The sequence below is a fragment of the Gossypium arboreum genome, chromosome 7 (genome assembly GCF_025698485.1).
Source record: "Gossypium arboreum isolate Shixiya-1 chromosome 7, ASM2569848v2, whole genome shotgun sequence".
Classification (NCBI taxonomy): Eukaryota; Viridiplantae; Streptophyta; class Magnoliopsida; order Malvales; family Malvaceae; genus Gossypium; species Gossypium arboreum.
Window position 1 is genome coordinate 93484152 of NC_069076.1, and position 19764 is coordinate 93503915.

Below are 19764 nucleotides of genomic sequence, written 5' to 3' on the forward strand. Positions count from 1 at the left end.
TAGTAATTAATTATAAAATTAAATAAATCAAATCAAATTTAAAATCTCAAAACTTAAATTTCTACCAGTAGTATTTTCAAAATTATAATTATAAATTTGTTAAAAGTACATCTCCTCCAAAGTACACTGCACAACGTATAATCAATCAAAAAGAAAGCAAAAGAATTCTACTTCTTCACGTAATCAATCTAAGTCTGTAAACTGTACTGTTTGCTCTTCTTTTTTCATTTTAGTCTCTGTTGAAAACAAACCTGAGACACAAATATAAGTTGCAATAAAATAATAATAATAATTTAATTTCAAGCTTTTAAAATAAAATTCTCCTTTGGGTACTAAAAAAAATTCCATTTTATGGTTAAACATTAACATAAATAATAAAATAATCAAACAGTTATTTATAACGTGTAATGTGTATTTAAAAAAAAAAAAAAACAAAACAACCCAACCCCTAATAAAGAAAACATCCATGGTACTTTTAGCCAAAGAGGGGCAGTCAAAAGCTTGAAACTAGTAGTTACAATGGAACCAAACCCCTTTCTCCATCTCTCTCTTCACTTATTCACATGGTAACCAGGAGCCTGTCTTTTAGTGGTCTTTTTTGTATATCCATGAACAGATCTTGTTGACAGACATGTGAAGCACTGTGCTTTGGAAGTAAGCTTATATATAATATATATTATATTATGTAATATAGAGAGAGATATATAATTTTTAGGTCCAATAGGGTGGTATGCATGTGCCTCTTACCCTCATCACACATTTCCAACCTTTACCTTTATTTTTATTTTTATTTTACTTTGACTGAATTAGTTGCATCTTTCATCTAGTTTTTATACCAATTATATCCAGATAATTTCTTTGTAATTCCATACACACACACATATACATACATTATATGTATGTGAAGAAACAGACAAGAATTGGGTTCATTCTCCTAATGCAGTTCTTTCATTTAAAGTTAAATTATATTATATTTTATTTATTTTAAAAATTAAAAATAATTTTTATATATTTATTCAAAGAACAAATTAGTTTTTTCTATTAAATTTTTATCTATTTATACTCTTAAAAATGTAGATATAAATAGTGATACGTGAAATGTCATATGTACATTATATTAATGTGTAAATATTAATTTTAATAATAGAAATAAATTAAAATTTTTAATTAAAAATCGGTTTGCTCTTTCATTATTGAGATTAATTTACTTTTACTTCTACTGGTAGAAGACTGTAAAATCTTTACTATCAAACAAACATTCATGCCCCCGTATTCTTGAAGAATGAATTATATCTTAATCTGCATAGTCTGTTTCTTTCTTCTTCTTCTTCTTTTTAAATGTTTAAAATAATTATATATAATTTCCTTGAAATTCTTTTTTTAAGGTGTAGGGTCCTTTCCTAATGAGCTGCATGGTTCAGCCTATATGTCTTTTATCTGTCAATGGACTATACATAGAGAGAGGGGTGTGTGGGACTATGGGTTTTAACACTTTACACTCCTATATATATATATGGGTGTGTGTGCACCCCTTTAGTATATGTAGACTAATGAGGGAACTCCCATAACCATTTTTGCTGAGCTTTTGGAGATCTTAAAAAGAAGAAAAAAAAAAAACAATGGCTCTTTTCATGGTGGTTTTGGTACTGGTGTTCATTCTGGCCCTTTCTATATGCACTGCTTTGTTAAGATGGAATGAACTTAAGTTCAGTAAAAAAGGGTTGCCTCCTGGTACTATGGGTTGGCCAATCTTTGGTGAAACCACAGAGTTTCTCAAACAAGGTCCTAATTTCATGAAAAACCAAAGAGCAAGGTAAACTGCCCCCATACCCCGCTCTCATTTCAAATGTTCTCAAACATTCTGTAATTTTTTCATTTTGGTCCTTACAGGTATGGGAGTTTCTTCAAATCACATATACTAGGATGTCCTACAGCTGTTTCCATGGATCCAGAGCTTAATAGATATATACTACTGAATGAAGCTAAAGGTCTTGTTCCTGGTTATCCACAGTCCATGTTAGATATCTTGGGTAAATGTAACATTGCAGCTGTTCATGGTTCTACACATAAACAAATGAGAGGAGCTTTGCTTGCTCTCATTAGTCCTACTATGATTAAACAACAACTTTTGCCTAAAATAGATGAATTCATGAGAAATTTTGTGAGTGATTGGGATAATAAAATCATTGACATTCAAGAAAAGACCAAACAGGTTTGTTTCTTTTACAGCTTTGCATTAGTTCATAGGTGTTTTCCTCTGTTTTCCTAGTATGTATTTTTGTGTATGTCTGTAGATGGCATTTTTATCATCACTTAAACAAATTGCAAGTGTTGAATCAACTTCAATAGCACGAGAATTCATGCCTGAGTTCTTTAAATTAGTGTTGGGGACTTTATCGCTGCCTATCGATCTCCCCGGTACGAATTATCGACGAGGACTTAAGGTAAAAAATCCATCAGCATTTTGTTTTTCATTACATTCCATAGTCTGAAGTCGATTAAGTTGTTCATTTATCACCTTGCAGGCAAGGAAAATTATACTTACAATACTAAAGCAACTGATAGGAAAGAGAAGAGGCTGTCAAGAATCACACAAGGACATGCTTGCTTACTTGATGAGGAAAGATGATAATAATAGATACAAATTAAGTGATGCTGAGATCATTGATCAAATCATTACCATCTTGTATTCTGGTTACGAGACCGTGTCGACGACATCGATGATGGCCGTTAAGTACCTACATGATCATCCATCTATTCTTGAAGAACTAAGAGTAAGTAACAAAAAAAAAAAATCATGTTCTTCATATCTTTGTAATGACATTTTTTTGACCTATTGATGAACAAATTTACAGAAAGAACATATGGCAATTAGAGAAAAGAAAAGACCAGAGGACCCGATTGAATGGAATGATCTTAAGCCAATGAAGTTCACTAGAGCTGTAAGAAAAATTGTGGGTTTTTTTTTTTGAGACAAATTATTTTTATTAATGAGTAATTTATTTTGAACTAAATAGTGATTTTGTTTTTTTATGCAGGTGATTTTTGAGACTTCAAGATTAGCTACTATTGTTAATGGGGTTTTAAGGAAAACTACTGAAGAAATGGAACTAAATGGTAAGTGAGCATTTAAATATATATTATAGTGTGGGATCCATATATTGAAAATAATTCTTTTTGATCCTTACCTTTTGTAATATGAGCTTTATGGGCTCAAGAAGCTGAGTTTGCACTTTGCAAAAGTTATATATAATATAAACATTAGATTAAATCACTTTTTGGTCTAAATTTTTTTTTTAAATTAGTTATTGAACTTGGCAATTACTCTTATATTAGACCTTAAATTATTTTTTTGTCTAAATCAGTTATTGAATTTGGCAATTGTTCTCACATTGAAGCCTAAACTTTTTTTAGTTCAAATTAATCTTTGATATTTCCTTGAAAACTCTAAAAATAAGGTTCTAATGTGAAAACAATTGCTAAGCTTAAGTCCCAATATGGAAATAATTGCCAAGCTCAATGTGAGAATAATTATCTAAAGTTTAGGCCTCAATATAGGAACAATTATCAAGTTCAAGGACTAACATAAAACAATAAAAAGTTTAAGTGGTAATGTGAGAGTTGTTACCAATTTTAGGCTGTAAATGGTGATTTAACCCATAGTGTATAGATGTGTATGTGTGTAAAAGGGAAAATGTAATAGACATGAAATGATCTTCCCTATGTGGACCTTAGGTCTATCATGATTTACATGGAATACTTACCAATCCAGCTAGGCAATCCCTATGGATCATTCATGGTCTTATTTTCAATGATTTTCTTAAAAGAAAGGTAGCTTTTTCAATATATATATATCAAGGTAAACTTTTTCTTTAGAAACTCAGTTAGCCAAATGATTAGATTTTCATTGGCCCTCTAGATAAATTGGTGGGCCTTTGTCAATTTAAAGTTCAATAACATACTTAATCTTGAATCCCAGCTTTTGGTCTAGTAGCACTGCCTGTTCACTTCAAAACATAAATTTGTGTGTTCAAATCACAAACTTAATCCCCAATTTTTCATTTTTCTTTTTGTCAGGATTTGTGGTCCCTAAAGGATGGAGAATCTACGTATATACAAGAGAGATAAACTATGATCCTTTCATCTATCCTGATCCATTAGCTTTCAATCCATGGAGATGGATGGTTAGTAATGATCATATTTTTCTCCTTTTTTTTATTTAATTTTTTTTATCAACGATATGAAAGTATTAATGAATGTAGGACAAAAGCTTGGAATCTCAAAGTAATTTCTTGATATTTGGAGGAGGTACAAGGCAATGTCCTGGAAAAGAATTAGGAATTGCAGAAATTTCAACATTTCTTCATTATTTTATAACTAGATACAGGTAACATAAATTAATCACTGTTTTTTAATCCGAAAATACATTTGTTTAACAAAGTTAATGATCTTAATTAATGGGTTTTTTTTTTCTTGGAGTGCAGATGGGTAGAAATTGGGGGAGAAAAATTGATGAAATTTCCAAGAGTTGAAGCACCAAATGGACTACACATTAGGGTTTCATCTTACTAACTATTAAAGAGATGTATATGTACATATGATATAATGATTTGTTGAGTTGAACAAAAAAAGAAAAGAGGTTTTGGGTTGGAGTTCGATTTTAGAACACACTCCGATATACTTAAGTCAGATCGAAGTGCAAAAGGCTGCATATGCCGGATTTTCCCTCACTTGGGTTGTATATATCCGGTCGGACACATTAGTGGATGGGACGATGTTCTCTTATTGAGGGGTTTGGTGGCTAATGGCACGAACGATTTTTTTTTTCTCAAGGGCGGAACTCGGCTCAAGCTTTGAGAAGCTGGATATGGTCCGAAATATCTTATGCGATGTCGGTTCGGGTTATCGGAACTGCTGATTTGGACTCTGAATCTAATGGGCTTAACAGTAATCAAAAGGGCAGACAAAATGATGTTAAAAATTAATGTGTTCTAACAAGAGATGAGTGTCCTTTCTTTCTTTCTTTTTTTAGGCTAGATTGTGAATTTTCTGAAATTGAGAGTTTGGAAGTATAAATTATCTTTTTTTGTACACCAAAGCTATAATGATCTCAAGTTAGACTTCGAAGGAGCATATAAATCATTTCTACGTATTTATACTATAAAATTTTTAAAAACGATATACACTAGTTAGAAAACTATATTTAAAAAATAATAATAAATAGTTATATTTAGAGGTATTCATGAGTTGGATAAAGTTGAAGCTCGTTTCTAAAATATTTCTAGGCTCAAGCTTGACCTGCCCAAAAGGTTATTTCATTATTGAAAAGCAATTTTATATTAATATTTATAGCTTTTTACAAATAGTGAAACAAGTTGGGCTAGGGTTGGAAAATATAAATCATTTCTATTTTTTTAACAATCTCATTATCTACTCTTTTTGACACAATGCCTGAAACTACTTATAGCATTTCAACAATTTGGTTATAAGTACATATACATATCTATGTGAGTTAATGATCTTAACTCGAACCCACGTTCTCCTATATTAGCAACAATGCCAATACTAATCAAGTTAAGATTTGATCGACTCATTTTTATGTATTTATACTATAAGAGTTTTGAAAGAAATATTGTCACAAGTTAATCAGAAATTAATTCAATCAAAAATTATTTAAAACATATTTTTAAAAATAATAAAATTATTTATAATATTTAAAGATGTTCATGACTTAAATAAAGTAGAAGCTCGACTTGCCTAAGCCCACCCAAAAGGCGTATTTCATAATTTAAAAATAACTTTATATTAATATTTATATTTTTTTATAAATACTGAAACACGCGGGACTAAGACTGAAAAATATAAATCTAAATCAGATCCAAAACGGATCCGGCCGGCCGGACTACCTAACCCATAACCATATTTAATCTATTATATATTTCTTTTTTTTTTCTTGGGTTTGTTAGCAGAATGGACTTTTTTGATGGACTGACAATTTATGGGCTTCTTAATTTGGTGGCTGGCTTAACCCATTTTTCTCACTATTTATTATTTTTATTTTAATAAAATTATAATTTGGTATAATTTCAAATAAAAAGATAATAAATACTTTTAACTCTAATATTGAAAAAAATATTTTTTTGAATTATTTAATGAATAGAAGGATAAATAAAAAGTAAAAATATATAAACAATGAGAATACAAACATATTCTTAATTTCTCCCTCTGCCTATTTTCTTTATTCTCAACTAATTTCTTTTCAAAATAAGAATTTAAAAAAATAATATATATACACACGACGTTTGTTAAGAGTATTAGTTTTTTATACGTGTTTTAATATATGGGATAGCAATAAATCAATTCAATTAGTAATATTTAGTTACTTCCATTACTTATTTTCAGTAAAATGAAGAAAACATTTTCACCTAGTTTGAAGAGGTTTTATTTTTTTTACTATAGCTATTACTCATCTTTCTAAGTTTAACTTTAAATTTATATTAATTAGTCTTTATTTTATGTCTCATTATTGTAATATATGTAATAAATAAGTTTTTCCTTCATGTTATTATACTAATAATCAAGTCAATATTATTTGATTATTGTAAATTTATTATTTTGAATTTTTTTTTGCAACTTTATATTTGTATGAAAAATATTTTTAGGTTTAACATTTCTCATTTTATTTTTAAAAGAGTGAAAAGAAAAGTATAGCTTAACGCCGGATAGTAAGATTCTTCTTATTACTTGTTATTATTTGGGTGTAACTTAGAGATCTTTTATTATTTTTGTTGAGGAATTTTCACTCCTTTTGCAGAGAAATATGGAAAGTATTTGGATTCAAGTGTCTAAAGAGACATCGAGTTTACGTAGAGTAAAAATAACTCATCCACTATTTGAGAAGCTAATTTATACATATTATAGTTCGTCTGATCAAATATTTACGCTCTGTAAATTAATTATCTCTTTTAATGAAACTAATAAACAAAAACCTCACCAAGAGATGGATGATGTTGAATTGAACTTCAAAACTTCTTTTGAAAATATCGAAAATCCAAGCAATTTTGCTTTAAATGGTGTCCTCTTTTTGGAACTTGTTCAGTATTTTTCCAACTTGTTTAAGTGGAAAGTTGCCCATTTTTGTTTACAAAGTAACTTCCTTTGACAAAAAAAAAAAAAAAATAGACTGCTTTAATGCCAAACTAAGCTTCCATTGAATGAGATCTCGTTTTCATGGACATTCACATGGGACACAATTTCTTTCATGTGAGGTAATATATTTTAATAACAAAGAAATATCATGGAAAGTGATACTCAAAACTAGATTATACTACACAACTTGATCAGCTTAATTCAACTCATAAATTTGTGGGTAACATGAAGTTTTGGATTAAAATAATCAAGAGTAAAATATAGTTAAGTTCACTAAATTATTATTAAGTTTATGTTTGGGTCACTTAATTTTAAAAAGTTATAAAATTGTCACTAAATTCTAGGGGTGAGCAAAATTCGATTCCACTAAAAAAAATCGAAAAAAATAAAAATTTCGAGTTAAACGAATTGAATTATTCGAGTCAACTCGAATTTTTTTTCGAATTTCGAGTTCGAATCGAGTTTAGTTTTCGAATTCGAATAACTCGAATAATTCGAATAACTCGAATAATTCGAATAATTCGAATATCAAACTATAATATTTTACATTTTTACCCCAAACTCCCAAACCTTTTTATTCTTCCCTCAAAACTTTTACTCCTTCTCACTTTTCCCCCAAAACTTTTACTCCCCTCCTATCCCAACCCCCCATCTACCTAAAATCCATTTCCCACCAAAATTTTACTCTCCCATTTACTTTTCCTCAAAATTTTACTCCCCAAAATCCTTAAAACTTTTTATTTTCCTCCTAAATTTTTACTCCTTTCCACTTTCCCCCAAAACTTTTACTTTCTTCCCATCCCACCCCGCATCTACCCCAAACCCATCCCCCTATTTTTTTAAATATTTTTCCTCCAAAATTTTACTCTCCCTATTTACTTTCCCTCAAACTTTTACTCTCCAAAACTTTTTATTTTACCCTAAAATTTTACTTTTCACTCTTTACTCCCAAATAAAAATCAAAATTATCCAAAAATCCCTAAACATAAATAGTAATAATTTTATTTATATCTACTATTTATGTTATTAAATTAAATTTCACATTTTATATTATTTATATTATTGAATGGTTTAGTCATATTGAATATTTATATTAAAATTGAATTATTAATGATGCCATAAAATATTCGTGTTAAAATTTTATATTGGTATCAATTTCACATTTTATCTTTAAAATAATTTTTATTAAAAATCACATTTTTACATTTAATATATTTTTAATTCCAAAATATATAGTGACAAGAATATGAAGATAATTGAAACAACTAAGCAAGAAAAGAAGCTAACCCATATATAAAAGATTAATAAATAAATTATGAGGTGATGAAAGTTAATAAAAAATTTGGTTACGGTGGATAAATTGTAACATCCTGATTTTCGGGTTTTTCGCGATTCTTGATATTTTAAGTAAATTTCTAAAATTTGGTAGGTGATGATGGAATTCATAATTTGGGTGTGTAAATGGGCTTATGGAAGGCCCATGAGTTGGCCAAAACCCGGTGGAATTTTTAAATTTTGGACTTAGGAGTTAGGGGTTCGGCTAGGTGCCCTTATATTAAGTTGTGGGTAAAGTGTATCACAAAAGATCCTCCGGCAAAGTGGCTAAGTGGCGCCACTAGGGAGCTTTAAAGGTGGCGTGTAAGTGTTGGGGAAGACACAGGATCGATTCCTGTGTTGGCAAATAGGAGTATTTATTTTTGTGCGGGAAGGGTAAGTGTTGGAACCCGAGTGGATTACGTAAGAGGAGAGAGTTGGATCAAGTCAAATGCATAAATTAAGGAGGGATAAGGGAGAGATTTTAGGGATGTGATATGGAGATAGAGTTGGCGAATAAGGGAGTTTGGAGAGGGATTTTCGGCAGAGGGTACTAGGTTAGTAATTTCACATTAGGGTCTTAGTTGTGCCGATTTTGTTCTTTGGTGTGTAGCTTTTCTCTCTTTCTTTTCCAGCCGAATCTACCTCCCTTCTACTCAATTTTCTTCCTTTTCTTTCTTTCAAATCAGCCCACTATTTCCTTTCATTCACCATTGTTTTCCCTTATCTCTATTTTTGCCAAGTCTTAAAAGCCGAATCGATGAAGATAGGGGTGCCGATTCTTTGTGACCAGCAACCTTTTCTTCCTTCTCAATAGTTGGCGTTCGATTCCCTTACCTTTTAGGCATCCGGATTCAAGAGGAGAAAGACGTGGTAAGTGTTCAAACTCTAAACAATTCCTAGTGTAGCTTTGGTCAAAAGTCAAACTCCAAGTTTAGGAGATGGTAGAATATGGGCATAGACTCTATGGGGTCTTTTTAATATTTTTGGTTTATTTATTGAAGGAGCAGCAAGGTGTAGTGTCGATTTGGAGTAGCTTGGATCACGGAGTAGCTAGGCCTAGTCATCAATCGCGACAAAGGTAAGGTGCTTAAGGCCATTATGGATGGTGGTAGAATGTGTAAGTGTTAATATTGGAAAGTTCTTAATTTGGTTCAATTATTGCGAGCTGATCTATTTAACAATTGATTATAGGAGAAATCGTGTAGGAGATCTCGTCAAGGAATATCGCAAATCAGGTGTGTAACGAACCCTTTCATAGCTTAAAGCGATAAAATGTTAAAAAGCGAAATGCCAAATTCGGCATTTCGAGGACTTGTGAGCAAGCGAACGCTCACTAGTTAGTTAGAATCGATGAGACGGTGATCGAGAACGATGGAAACGGTAAGAATGTGATTTTTGGCGTTCTTGGTAAGTTGGGCCTCGATGGGGGGCCCATTGGGCTTTCGGGCCCATTTGGGTAAAAATTGGTAGAAAACGGAAATCTGTTATATGGCATGATAAGATTGTTAAAACCGTTATGGAATATAGGCTAAATGGGCCTAGATGACGAAATTGGCTAAGTAGGGCCCATTAGGGGTTTTAGGCCCAATAACTCGATTTCGCTAAAAATGGGTCAGAATCACTGTTTGCACCCATGGATTGTTAGTAATCGTTAATGAACATGGAAACCCTAATTTTTGGTAAAATTACGAGATTACCCTTATAATATGAAAATGACCGTTTTGCCCCTAAGTAAAAATGACCATTATACCCCCAGGGTTTATGTATGATTTTAATACATGGGATTTTGATAAATATGGTATGTATGATATGCACATGAAATGTATGATATGCACATGATATGTATGATATGCACATGAGGTAATCATAAATGCATTGGGTTGGGTTTTATATAGATGGAGGAAGTGAAAAAGGGCTTATGCCCTGTTATCAAAAGGGCTTATGCCCCGTTATAAAAGGGCTTATGCCCCATTATTGAAAGGGCTTTTGCCCGATTATTAAAAGAGGCTAGGCCTCCAGGTTATATGATAAAGCAATATCTTTGCCGATGGAGAGTTTGACGGGTGGGTCGAGTTAATCCCACATGGTGTGTTGGTTGGTACGGTGGAGAGTAGCGGATGGTGGGTTGAGTAGTCTCCCAAATGGGTTGCATTCTTTCATTGAAATTATATGTGACATTGAAATGGGCCTAAGGGCCATACCGTTTACAGTAAAGGCTTAGGCCCAGTAATATGAAATATGAAAAGGCTTCGGTCCAGTATTATGAAATATGAAATATGAAAAGGGCTACGGCCCAGTGCATGATTGAGATTGGATTTGGGCTTAGACCCAACAGTAGTTATTGTTTTGGGCTCTGAAAGGGGCTTGTTGCACACTGAGTTTCCAAACTCACCCCCTTTTCCTTAACCTTGCAGGTGAGCCTTGATGTGGGGACTTGGGCCGAAGGGGATTCAGAGTGGCCACGGTGATCGTCTTGGGCTTTAAATAAAGTGTTGGTTTCCGTTTAATTTCCTTTAACTATTATTTATTTTTGGGTTGTAATAAGGCCAATTTTAACTTTTCTTTTATTTCTTTTCGGGATTATTTTAATTTTAATAACTTTAAAATTGGTTAATTATTATTCAAATGGGCTAGACTTAGGACGTGTTTTCAAAATGATACTTGTTTTCAAATTATCTCAACACCACGATTCATCGGTTAATCAAAGACGTCCACTTAAACGAATTTAAACTCGAAATGACAAAGTGTGGCTATGGTTGTGGGCATGTCTAGGATTGGATCCAATTAAAGAGCTTGCTACTTAGCGACCTTCATGGCTCACCTCCTCCGCCTCGGATACCTACCGGTGCTTAGCTTCCATACACTTTGTTAACTCAAGAAAACATATGGCTTTTAAAAACTCTAAAACAAAACTCGATTTTTAACTCCGATGTGGCACGTCAAATTTGGCCATAACGTCTGGGCGGGTTTGGGGTGTTACATTTAGTGGTATCGAGCCTAGGTTGCAACAACTCGGTACGTGGATCGAGTCCAAAAATGTTTTGAAACTTAGGCCTAAGAAGGGTATTTTGGAAATGGCTTCGAAAAATTCATTTTAAAGATGTTTTATGGAGAATATATATTAAAAGGTACCAGTTTTTCTTTTTAAATCAAGAGTTCAAAATAAAGGAGTTTTCAAATCAAAATTTTCAATTTCTATTTTCGATAATCAAAAACATGGTTTTTAGTTCTAAATGGATTGGAGAAAGAAGTGGCGCCGAATCCCGGCACCAAGTCTGTAAGTATATTTTCCTTACAATATATGATATTGATATGATATTATGAATAGTCTTGAGACCCTACTATGAGACTTTAGCTAGGGTAGAGTCAGTAAGCAGTAGGAATGAGGCTGTAGCTAGGCTACGATGATACTGAAAAATCCTTGAACTGCTATATCTACATAAGACATTTTCTTAATAAACAATGGAACGTTATACTAATTTCATAAAATTAAATAAATCGATAATTCGATATGAGTACTAGAGGAGCTCGTGGGCGAGGCCGCGGGCGTGGTCGCGGAAGGGTGCAAGTGAATCTTCATCCTCGGGGCATAGGCGGTGAGGAGCCAGTGTGCTACAAGCAACGGAGACTGGGTCTTATGATCGGGCTGCGGGGGATGACACTTTATCCCAATCCATGTTAAGGGTTTTAGAAAGAGTGGCTGGAGCTAGTACTGGGACGGTGAATAGGGGGTCTATATCGGAGCGACTCCCGGCCAACGGAGCAGAGGTGTTTAGGGGTGTATCTGGAGTGGCCCCGAATGTGGCAGAATATTGGCTGGAGGCAACAGAACGGATCATGGACAACCTAGACTACTCAGTGGAGCAAAAGTTGAAAGGAGCTGTGTCGCTGCTACGTGACGAGGCATACCGATGGTGGATCACCGTAAGGGAGAGTACCCCAATTGAGCAAGTAACACAGGAATTGTTCAAAGCGCCTTTAAAGGGAGGTATGTTGGAGCAAGCTATGTGGATGCTCGTCGAAAGGAATTCTTGAATCGACTTAAGGTGATAAGACATGTAGCAGTATGAGGCGAAATTTTGAGGTCGAGTCGATATGCTAGTGGTATAGTGGCAATCAATATGGCGCAGATGTCCGCTTCGAGGATGGTCTTCGCGATGAGCTTAGGATATTGATAGCTCCACGGAGGGAGCGTGGTTTTGCTTTGATCGGTAGAAAAGGCTAAGATAGCCGAGGAGGTGAAGGTGAGTGAGCGACGAAATCGTGAGAAGGATCGACCCAGATTCAAGAGGATTTCAAACCCTCGAGTGCCACGAATCGAAGTGTTAAAAGAGTAAGGATGGAGGAACCGGTTCGAGCGGTTCGATAAATACTTATAGACCGCAGACTTGCGAGGACTGTGGTAGGGTGCATATGGGGAGTCTGAAGCAATTGGAGCATGTTTTGATGTGGGTCAAAGGAGCATAAGTTCGAGAGTGTCTTGGAGGACAGCTCGGGAGCTAGCGGCAGAGCAAAGGGATGTCCAACCACGGCGAGGAGGACCACCACCACGGAGGGTCGTGGGCAAGGTAGAGGTGGCAATGGTAATGGACGAGGGCGTGGGGCACTGGCGAGGTGCTTGGACATCTTGAAGCTCGACAACCGGCGTTGGTTTATCTTTGCACGACGTCGTGAGGAGGGTGGCGCTCGATGTTATAATCGGTACGTTCTTCATTCATAGCATGTCTTACACTGCTTTGATTGATGTGGGTTCCACCCACTCGTATGTTACTTGTGATGTATCGGGGGCTTTGGATGTGCTTCCTGAGAAGACTGTGAGTGGGGTATCAGTAATAAGTCGATTGGGACATTCGGTTAAGGTAGATAAAATTTTTAGGGCAGTACCGTTAGTGACACAAGATAAAATCTTTGAAGGAGAGTTGATGGAGCTGCCATTTCGGGATTTTGATCTTATTTTGGGAATGGATTGGTTAATTAAGCACAAGGCGACGTTGGATTGTCTTTGCAAAGAGGATGGTACTAAGAACCGCCAAGATGAGGAGATAATGGGCATAGGGGAACGAAGGGATTATTTATCCAATGTTGTTTGGCGTTAAGAGCGAGAAGTTGATCCGGAAAGGTTGTGAGGTGCTTGGCCTTTGTAAGTCAAACGGGACTTGAGGAGATAACGGTGGAGTCGGTTAGGACTATTAAGGAATTTCGGGATGTATTCCCGGATGAACTTCTGGATTACCCCGACGAGAGAAGTCGAGTTTGGAATCGACTTACTACAGAACGACTCCTGTGTCCATTGCGCCTTATCAAATGGCACCAAAGGAGTTGGTAGAATTGAAAGCTTCGATTCAAGAGTCATTGGATAGAGGTTTATAAGACCAAGTATTTCTCCGTGTGTGCCAGATCGTGTTAGAAAGAAGAAAGATGGGACTATGCGAATGTGTATTGACTATCGGCGGTTGAATAAGTGACTATCAAGAACAAGTATCCGTTACCAAGAATCGATGATCTGTTCGACCAATTAAAAGGAGCCTCGGTGTTTTCTAAGATCGACCTTCGGTGGATATCATCAATTAAGAGTTAAAGGGGATATTTATAAGGCGGCGTTCAGGACTCGATACGGACATTACGAGTTTCTGGTAATGCCATTTGGGTTGACTAATGCACCGGCGGCATTCATGGATTTGATGAATCGGGTATTCCAGCCATACTTGGATCGGTTCGTAGTCGTTTTTATTAATGATATCTTGGTGTATTCGGAAACGGAAGAGAAGCATGATGAGCATCTTCGTGTAGTGCTGCAAGTGTTAAGGGAGAAGCAACTTTATGTAAAGTTTAGTAAGTGCGAGTTTTGGCTGAAGGAAGTTACCTTCTTGGGGCATGTTGTGTCTGCTGAAGGGATCAAGGTGGACCCTCAAAAGATTGAAGCCATTTTGGAATGGAAGCCACCGAAGTCGGTAATAGAAATTCGAAGTTTTCTGGGGTTGGCAGGTTATTATCGGAGATTCGTGGAAGGATTTTCTGTGATGGCAGCACCGTTAACGAAACTTATAAGGAAGGGAGCACCTTTTGCTTGGACAGATAAACAGCAAGAGGCTTTTGAGAAGTTGAAGAAGGTTTTGTGAGCGCCGATTTTGATTCACCAGAGTCGGTAAGGATTTCACGGTGTACTGACGATCGTCACATGTAGGTTTGGGCTGCGTGTTGATGCAAGAGGGTAAAGTGGTCGCTTATGCTTCACGACGACTTAAGCCACATGAGGTGAACTACCCTACGCATGACTTGGAATTGGCGCGTAATCTTTGCACTTAAGATATGGAGGCATTACACGTATGGAGAGAAATGCATCATCTATACGGATCACAAGAGTCTTAAGTACTTGCGACTCAAAAGGAGTGAATCTTAGGCGTGAAGGTGGATAGAGTTGTTAAAGGACTATGACTGTTCGATTGAGTACCACCCAGGTAAGGCGATTGTCGTGGCTGATGCGCTAAGTCGAAGAGCTATGGCGGAATTAAAGGCGATGTTTGCTCGTCTAAGTTTGTATGCCGACGAGAGTTTGTTGGCAGAGTTACAGGTGAGACCGACTTGGGTAGAACAGATTAAGAAGCAACAGTTGGAGGACGAGTCGTTGGTTACTCGGTTTCGGCAAGTTAAGAAGGGGGAGAATCCTGACTTTGGGTTAAATAGTGAGGGAGTTCTTTGTTTTCGAGGAAGAATTTGTATGCCGAAAGACTCCGACTTGAGATTGATGATTTTGAAAGAGGCACATAATGGACCTTGTGCTATGCATCCAAGAGGGAGTAAGTTGTATCGAGACTTGCGAGAGCAATATTGGTGGCCCTGGCTTAGCGAAGTGTGACCGAATTTGTTGGGAGATGTTTGACATGTCAACAAGTGAAGGCCGAGCATCAACTACCTTCGGATTATTACAGTAGGTAAAGATACCACTTTGGAAGTGGGAAAGGGTAACTATGGACTTTGTAAGTGGGTTGCCGTTGACACCTTCTAAGAAGGATTCGGTTTGGGTGATTGTGGATAGACTCACGAAATCTGCTCATTTCATACCTGTCCAGACCGATTACTCACTTCAGAAGTTAGCCAGATTGTATGTGGCAGAAATAGTACGGTTGCATAGTGTGCCAATATCGATAATTTCAGACCGAGACCCAAGGTTTACATCTCGATTTTGGCAAAAGTTGCATGAGGCATTGGGAACGCGATTGGATTTCAGTACGGCTTTTCACCCTCAGTCGGATGGGCAGTCAGAGAGGGTTATTCAGATTTTAGAGGATATGTTAAGGGGTTGTGCTATTGAGTTTAGAGGCAGCTGGGAGGACCATTTGCCCTTAGCGGAGTTCGCGTATAACAACAGTTACCAAGCAAGTATTCAGATGGCTCCATATGAGGCACTATATGGGCGAAGGTGTTGCTCGCCTACTTGTTGGGCAGAATTGGGGGAAAGGCAAATACTTGGACCGGAGTTGGTGGCAGATACTGAAGACAAGATTAAGGTAATCAGGAAGAGGTTAAAAGAGGCGGCGGATCGACAAAAGTCTTATGCCGATCTGAAGCGTAAGGATATTGAATATGCGGTAGGAGACATGGTCTTTTTGAAAGTTTCGCCTTGGAAGAAGATCTTGAGATTTGGTAAGAAGGGTAAGTTGAGCCCACGGTTTATTGGGCCTTACCGAATCATTAAGCGGATAGGGCGGTGGCTTATCGCCTAGAGTTACCTCCGAATGGATCGCATTCACGATGTCTTCCATGTGTCCATACTAAGGCGATATCGTTCGACCCAACTCATATCGTGCCGATTCGTAAATTGAGGTACAATCGGATTTGACCTTTGAAGAGGAACTCGTGCAAATACTTGATCGTGATGTCAAGGTGTTGAGAAGGAGGTCATCCGTTGGTGAAGGTACTTTGGAGGAACCATGGCAAGGAAGAAGCTACTTGGGAGACCAAGAGGCAATGCGTCGTGATACCCTCAACTGTTTGGACGGAGTAAATTTCGAGGTAGAAATTTCTTTAAGGAGGGTAGAGTTGTAACATCCGATTTTCGGTTTTTCGTGATTCTTGATATTTTAAGTAAATTTCTAAAATTTGGTAGGTGATGATGGAATTCATAATTTGGGTGTGTAAATGGGCTTATGGAAGGCCCATGAGTTGGCCAAAACCCGTGGAATTTTTAAATTTTGGACTTAGGAGTTAGGGGTTCGCTAGGTGCCCTTATATTAAGTTGTGGGTAAAGTGTATCACAAAAGATCCTCCGCAAAGTGGCTAAGTGGCGCCACTAGGGAGCTTTAAAGGTGGCGTGTAAGTGTTGGGGAAGACACGGATCGATTCCTGTGTTGGCAAATAGGAGTATTTATTTTTGTGTAGGAAGGGTAAGTGTTGGAACCTAAGTGGATTCTGTAAGAGGAGAGAGTTGGATCAAGTCAAATGCATAAATTAAGGAGGGATAAGGGGAGAGATTTTAGGGATGTGATATGGAGATAGAGTTGGCCGAATAAGGGAGTTTGGAGAGGGGATTTTCGGCAAAGGGGTACTAGGTTAGTAATTTCGGCATTAGGGTCTTAGTTGTGCCGATTTTGTTCTTTGGTGTGTAGCTTTTTCTTTCTTTCTTTTCCAGCCGAATCTACCTCCCTTCTACTCAATTTTCTTCCTTTTTCTTTCTTTCAAATCAGCCCACTATTTCCTTTCATTCACCATTGTTTTCCTTATCTCTATTTTTCTTTGAAGTCTTAAAAAGCGAATCGATGAAGATAGGGGTGCCGATTCTTTGTGACCAGCAACCTTTTCTTCCTTCTCAATAGTTGGCGTTCGATTCCCTTACCTTTTAGGCATCCGGATTCAAGAGGAGAAAGACGTGGTAAGTGTTCAAACTCTAAACAATTCCTAGTGTAGCTTTGGTCAAAAGTCGAAACTCCAAGTTTAGGAGATGGCGAATATGGGCATAGACTCTATGGGGTCTTCTTTTAATATTTTTGGTTTATTTATTGAAGGAGCAGCAAGGTGTAGTGTCGATTTGGAGTAGCTTGAATCGCGGAGTAGCTAGGCCTAGTCATCAATCGCGACAAAGGTAAGGTGCCTAAGGCCATTATGGATGGTGGTGAATGTGTAAGTGTTAATATTGGAAAGTTCTTAATTTGGTTCAATTATTGCGAGCTGATCTATTTAACAATTGATTATAGGAGAAATCGTGTAGGAGATCTCGTCAAGGAATATCTCAAATCGGTGTGTAACGAACCCTTTCATAGCTTAAAGCGATAAAATGTTGAAAAGCGAAATCCAAATTCGGCATTTCGAGGACTTGTGAGCAATGACGCTCACTAGTTAGTTAGAATCGATGAGACGGTGATCGAGAACGATGGAAACGGTAAGAATGTGATTTTTGGCGTTCTTGGTAAGTTGGGCCTCGATGGGGGGCCCATTGGGCTTTCGGGCCCATTTGGGTAAAAATTGGTAGAAAACGAAAATCTGTTATATGCCATGATAAGACTGTTAAAACCGTTATGGAATATAGGCTAAATGGGCCTAGATGACGAAATTGGCTAAGTAGGGCCCATTAGGGGTTTTAGGCCCAATAACTCGATTTCGCTAAAAATGGGCCAGAATCACTGTTTGCACCCATGGATTGTTAGTAATCGTTAATGAACATGGAAACCCTAATTTTTGGTAAAATTACGAGATTACCCTTATAATATGAAAATGACCATTTTGCCCCTAGGTAAAAATGACCATTATACCCCTAGGGTTTATGTATGATTTTAATACATGGGATTTTGATAAATATGGTATGTATGATATGCACATGAAATGTATGATATGCACATGATATGTATGATATGCACATGAGGTAATCATAAATGCATTGGGTTGGGTTTTTATATGGATGGAGGAAGTGAAAAAGGGCTTATGCCCTAGTTATCAAAAGGGCTTATGCCCCAGTTATAAAAGGGCTTATGCCCCAGTTATTGAAAGGGCTTTTGCCCCAGTTATTAAAAGAGGCTAGGCCTCCAGTTATATGATAAAGCAGCTATGCTGCCAGTGGAGAGTTTGGCGGGGTGGGTCGAGTTAATCCCCACATGGTGCGTTGGTTGGTACGGGTGGAGAGTAGCGGATGGTGGGTTGAGTAGTCTCCCCAAATGGGTTGCATTCTTTCATTGAAATTATATGTGACATTGAAATGGGCCTAAGGGCCATACCGTTTACAGTAAAGGCTTCGGCCCAGTAATATGAAATATGAAAAGGCTTCGCCCAAGATATGAAATATGAAATATGAAAAGGGCTACTGACCCGATGCATGATTGAGATTGGATTTGGGCTTAGACCCAACAGTAGTTATTGTTTTGGGCTCGAAAGGGCTTGTTGCACTGAGTTTCCAAACTCACCCCCTTTCCTTAACCTTGCGGTGAGCCTTGATGTGGGGACTTGGGCGGAGGGATTCAGAGTGGCCACGGTGATCGTCTTGGGCTTTAAATAAAGTGTTGGTTTCCGTTTAATTTCCTTTAACTATTATTTATTTTTGGGTTGTAATAAGGCCAATTTTAACTTTTCTTTTATTTCTTTTCGGGATTATTTTAATTTTAATAACTTTAAAATTGGTTAATTATTATTCAAATGGGCTAGACTTAGGACGTGTTTTCAAAATGATACTTGTTTTCAAATTATCTCAACACCACGATTCATCGGTTAATCAAAGACGTCCACTTAAACAATTTAAATTGAAATGACAAAGTGTGGCTATGGTTGTGGGCATGTCTAGGATTGGATCCAATTAAAGAGCTTGGTACTTAAGCAGCCTTCATGGCTCACCTCCTCTACCTCGGATACCTACCTAGTGCTTAGCTTCCATACACTTTGTTAACTCAGCAAAACATATGGCTTTTAAAAACTCTAAAACGAAACTCAGATTTTTAACTCCGATGTGGCACGTCAAATTTGGCCATAACGTCTGGGCCGGGTTTGGGGTGTTACATAAATTTTATTACGATGGGTGACAGTTGTTACAAGGACCCAAAATTATTTTTTAAAATTTAACTCGAACAAATATATTTGATTCGAGAAAATTTCAAATTAAATTAGGATGATAAAATATGATTCATCAACTCAATTAACTCAAAATTTTTTCATTCGATTCAATTTGATCAAACGCTCACCCCTACTAAATTCTACAAAAATATTCATTTAAGTTAGTGGATTGTTAGAATCATTAATGCATAGTCCTCTCCATTCGCACTGTCTATACTAAGCGAAAGCTCTTCTTTCTCCCTTTTTTTTTTCTTTTACAGTTTAGTT

General features: G+C 36.5%; 1 protein-coding gene and 1 long non-coding RNA gene across 3 annotated transcripts; both read left to right on the forward strand.

Moving 5' to 3' along the window:
- The first annotated feature begins 1440 nt into the window (after nucleotides 1-1440).
- On the forward strand, nucleotides 1441-5139 carry LOC108453607 (cytochrome P450 85A). 2 transcript variants are annotated; one of them, XM_017751936.2, is made up of 9 exons: nucleotides 1441-1813; nucleotides 1891-2212; nucleotides 2295-2444; nucleotides 2526-2774; nucleotides 2856-2942; nucleotides 3039-3117; nucleotides 4078-4184; nucleotides 4263-4387; nucleotides 4485-5139. In XM_017751936.2, the coding sequence occupies exons 1-9, from the start codon at nucleotides 1620-1622 to the stop codon at nucleotides 4570-4572; spliced, it is 1401 nt and encodes a 466-aa protein (XP_017607425.1). In that variant the 5' UTR covers nucleotides 1441-1619; the 3' UTR covers nucleotides 4573-5139. The 2 variants fall into 2 exon arrangements, with proteins under 2 accessions (XP_017607425.1, XP_017607343.1); XM_017751854.2 differs by having other exon boundaries at nucleotides 1442-1813; nucleotides 2856-2954.
- A 4670-nt stretch (nucleotides 5140-9809) lies between these two features.
- On the forward strand, nucleotides 9810-11033 carry LOC128295323 (uncharacterized). The gene is made up of 2 exons (XR_008285684.1): nucleotides 9810-9846; nucleotides 10881-11033. It is a non-coding gene; the product is annotated as an uncharacterized LOC128295323 (long non-coding RNA).
- The last annotated feature ends 8731 nt before the right edge of the window (nucleotides 11034-19764 follow it).

Bases quoted from the DNA above. Each gene is read 5' to 3' on its own strand.
- LOC108453607 (XM_017751854.2), top strand. From the start codon at position 1,620: ATGGCTCTTTTCATGGTGGTTTTGGTACTGGTGTTCATTCTGGCCCTT. The intron at 2,213-2,294 runs GTTTGTTTCTTT...GTATGTCTGTAG, and splicing joins TTCAAGAAAAGACCAAACAG to ATGGCATTTTTATCATCACT. The intron at 4,185-4,262 runs GTTAGTAATGAT...TAATGAATGTAG, and splicing joins TCAATCCATGGAGATGGATG to GACAAAAGCTTGGAATCTCA.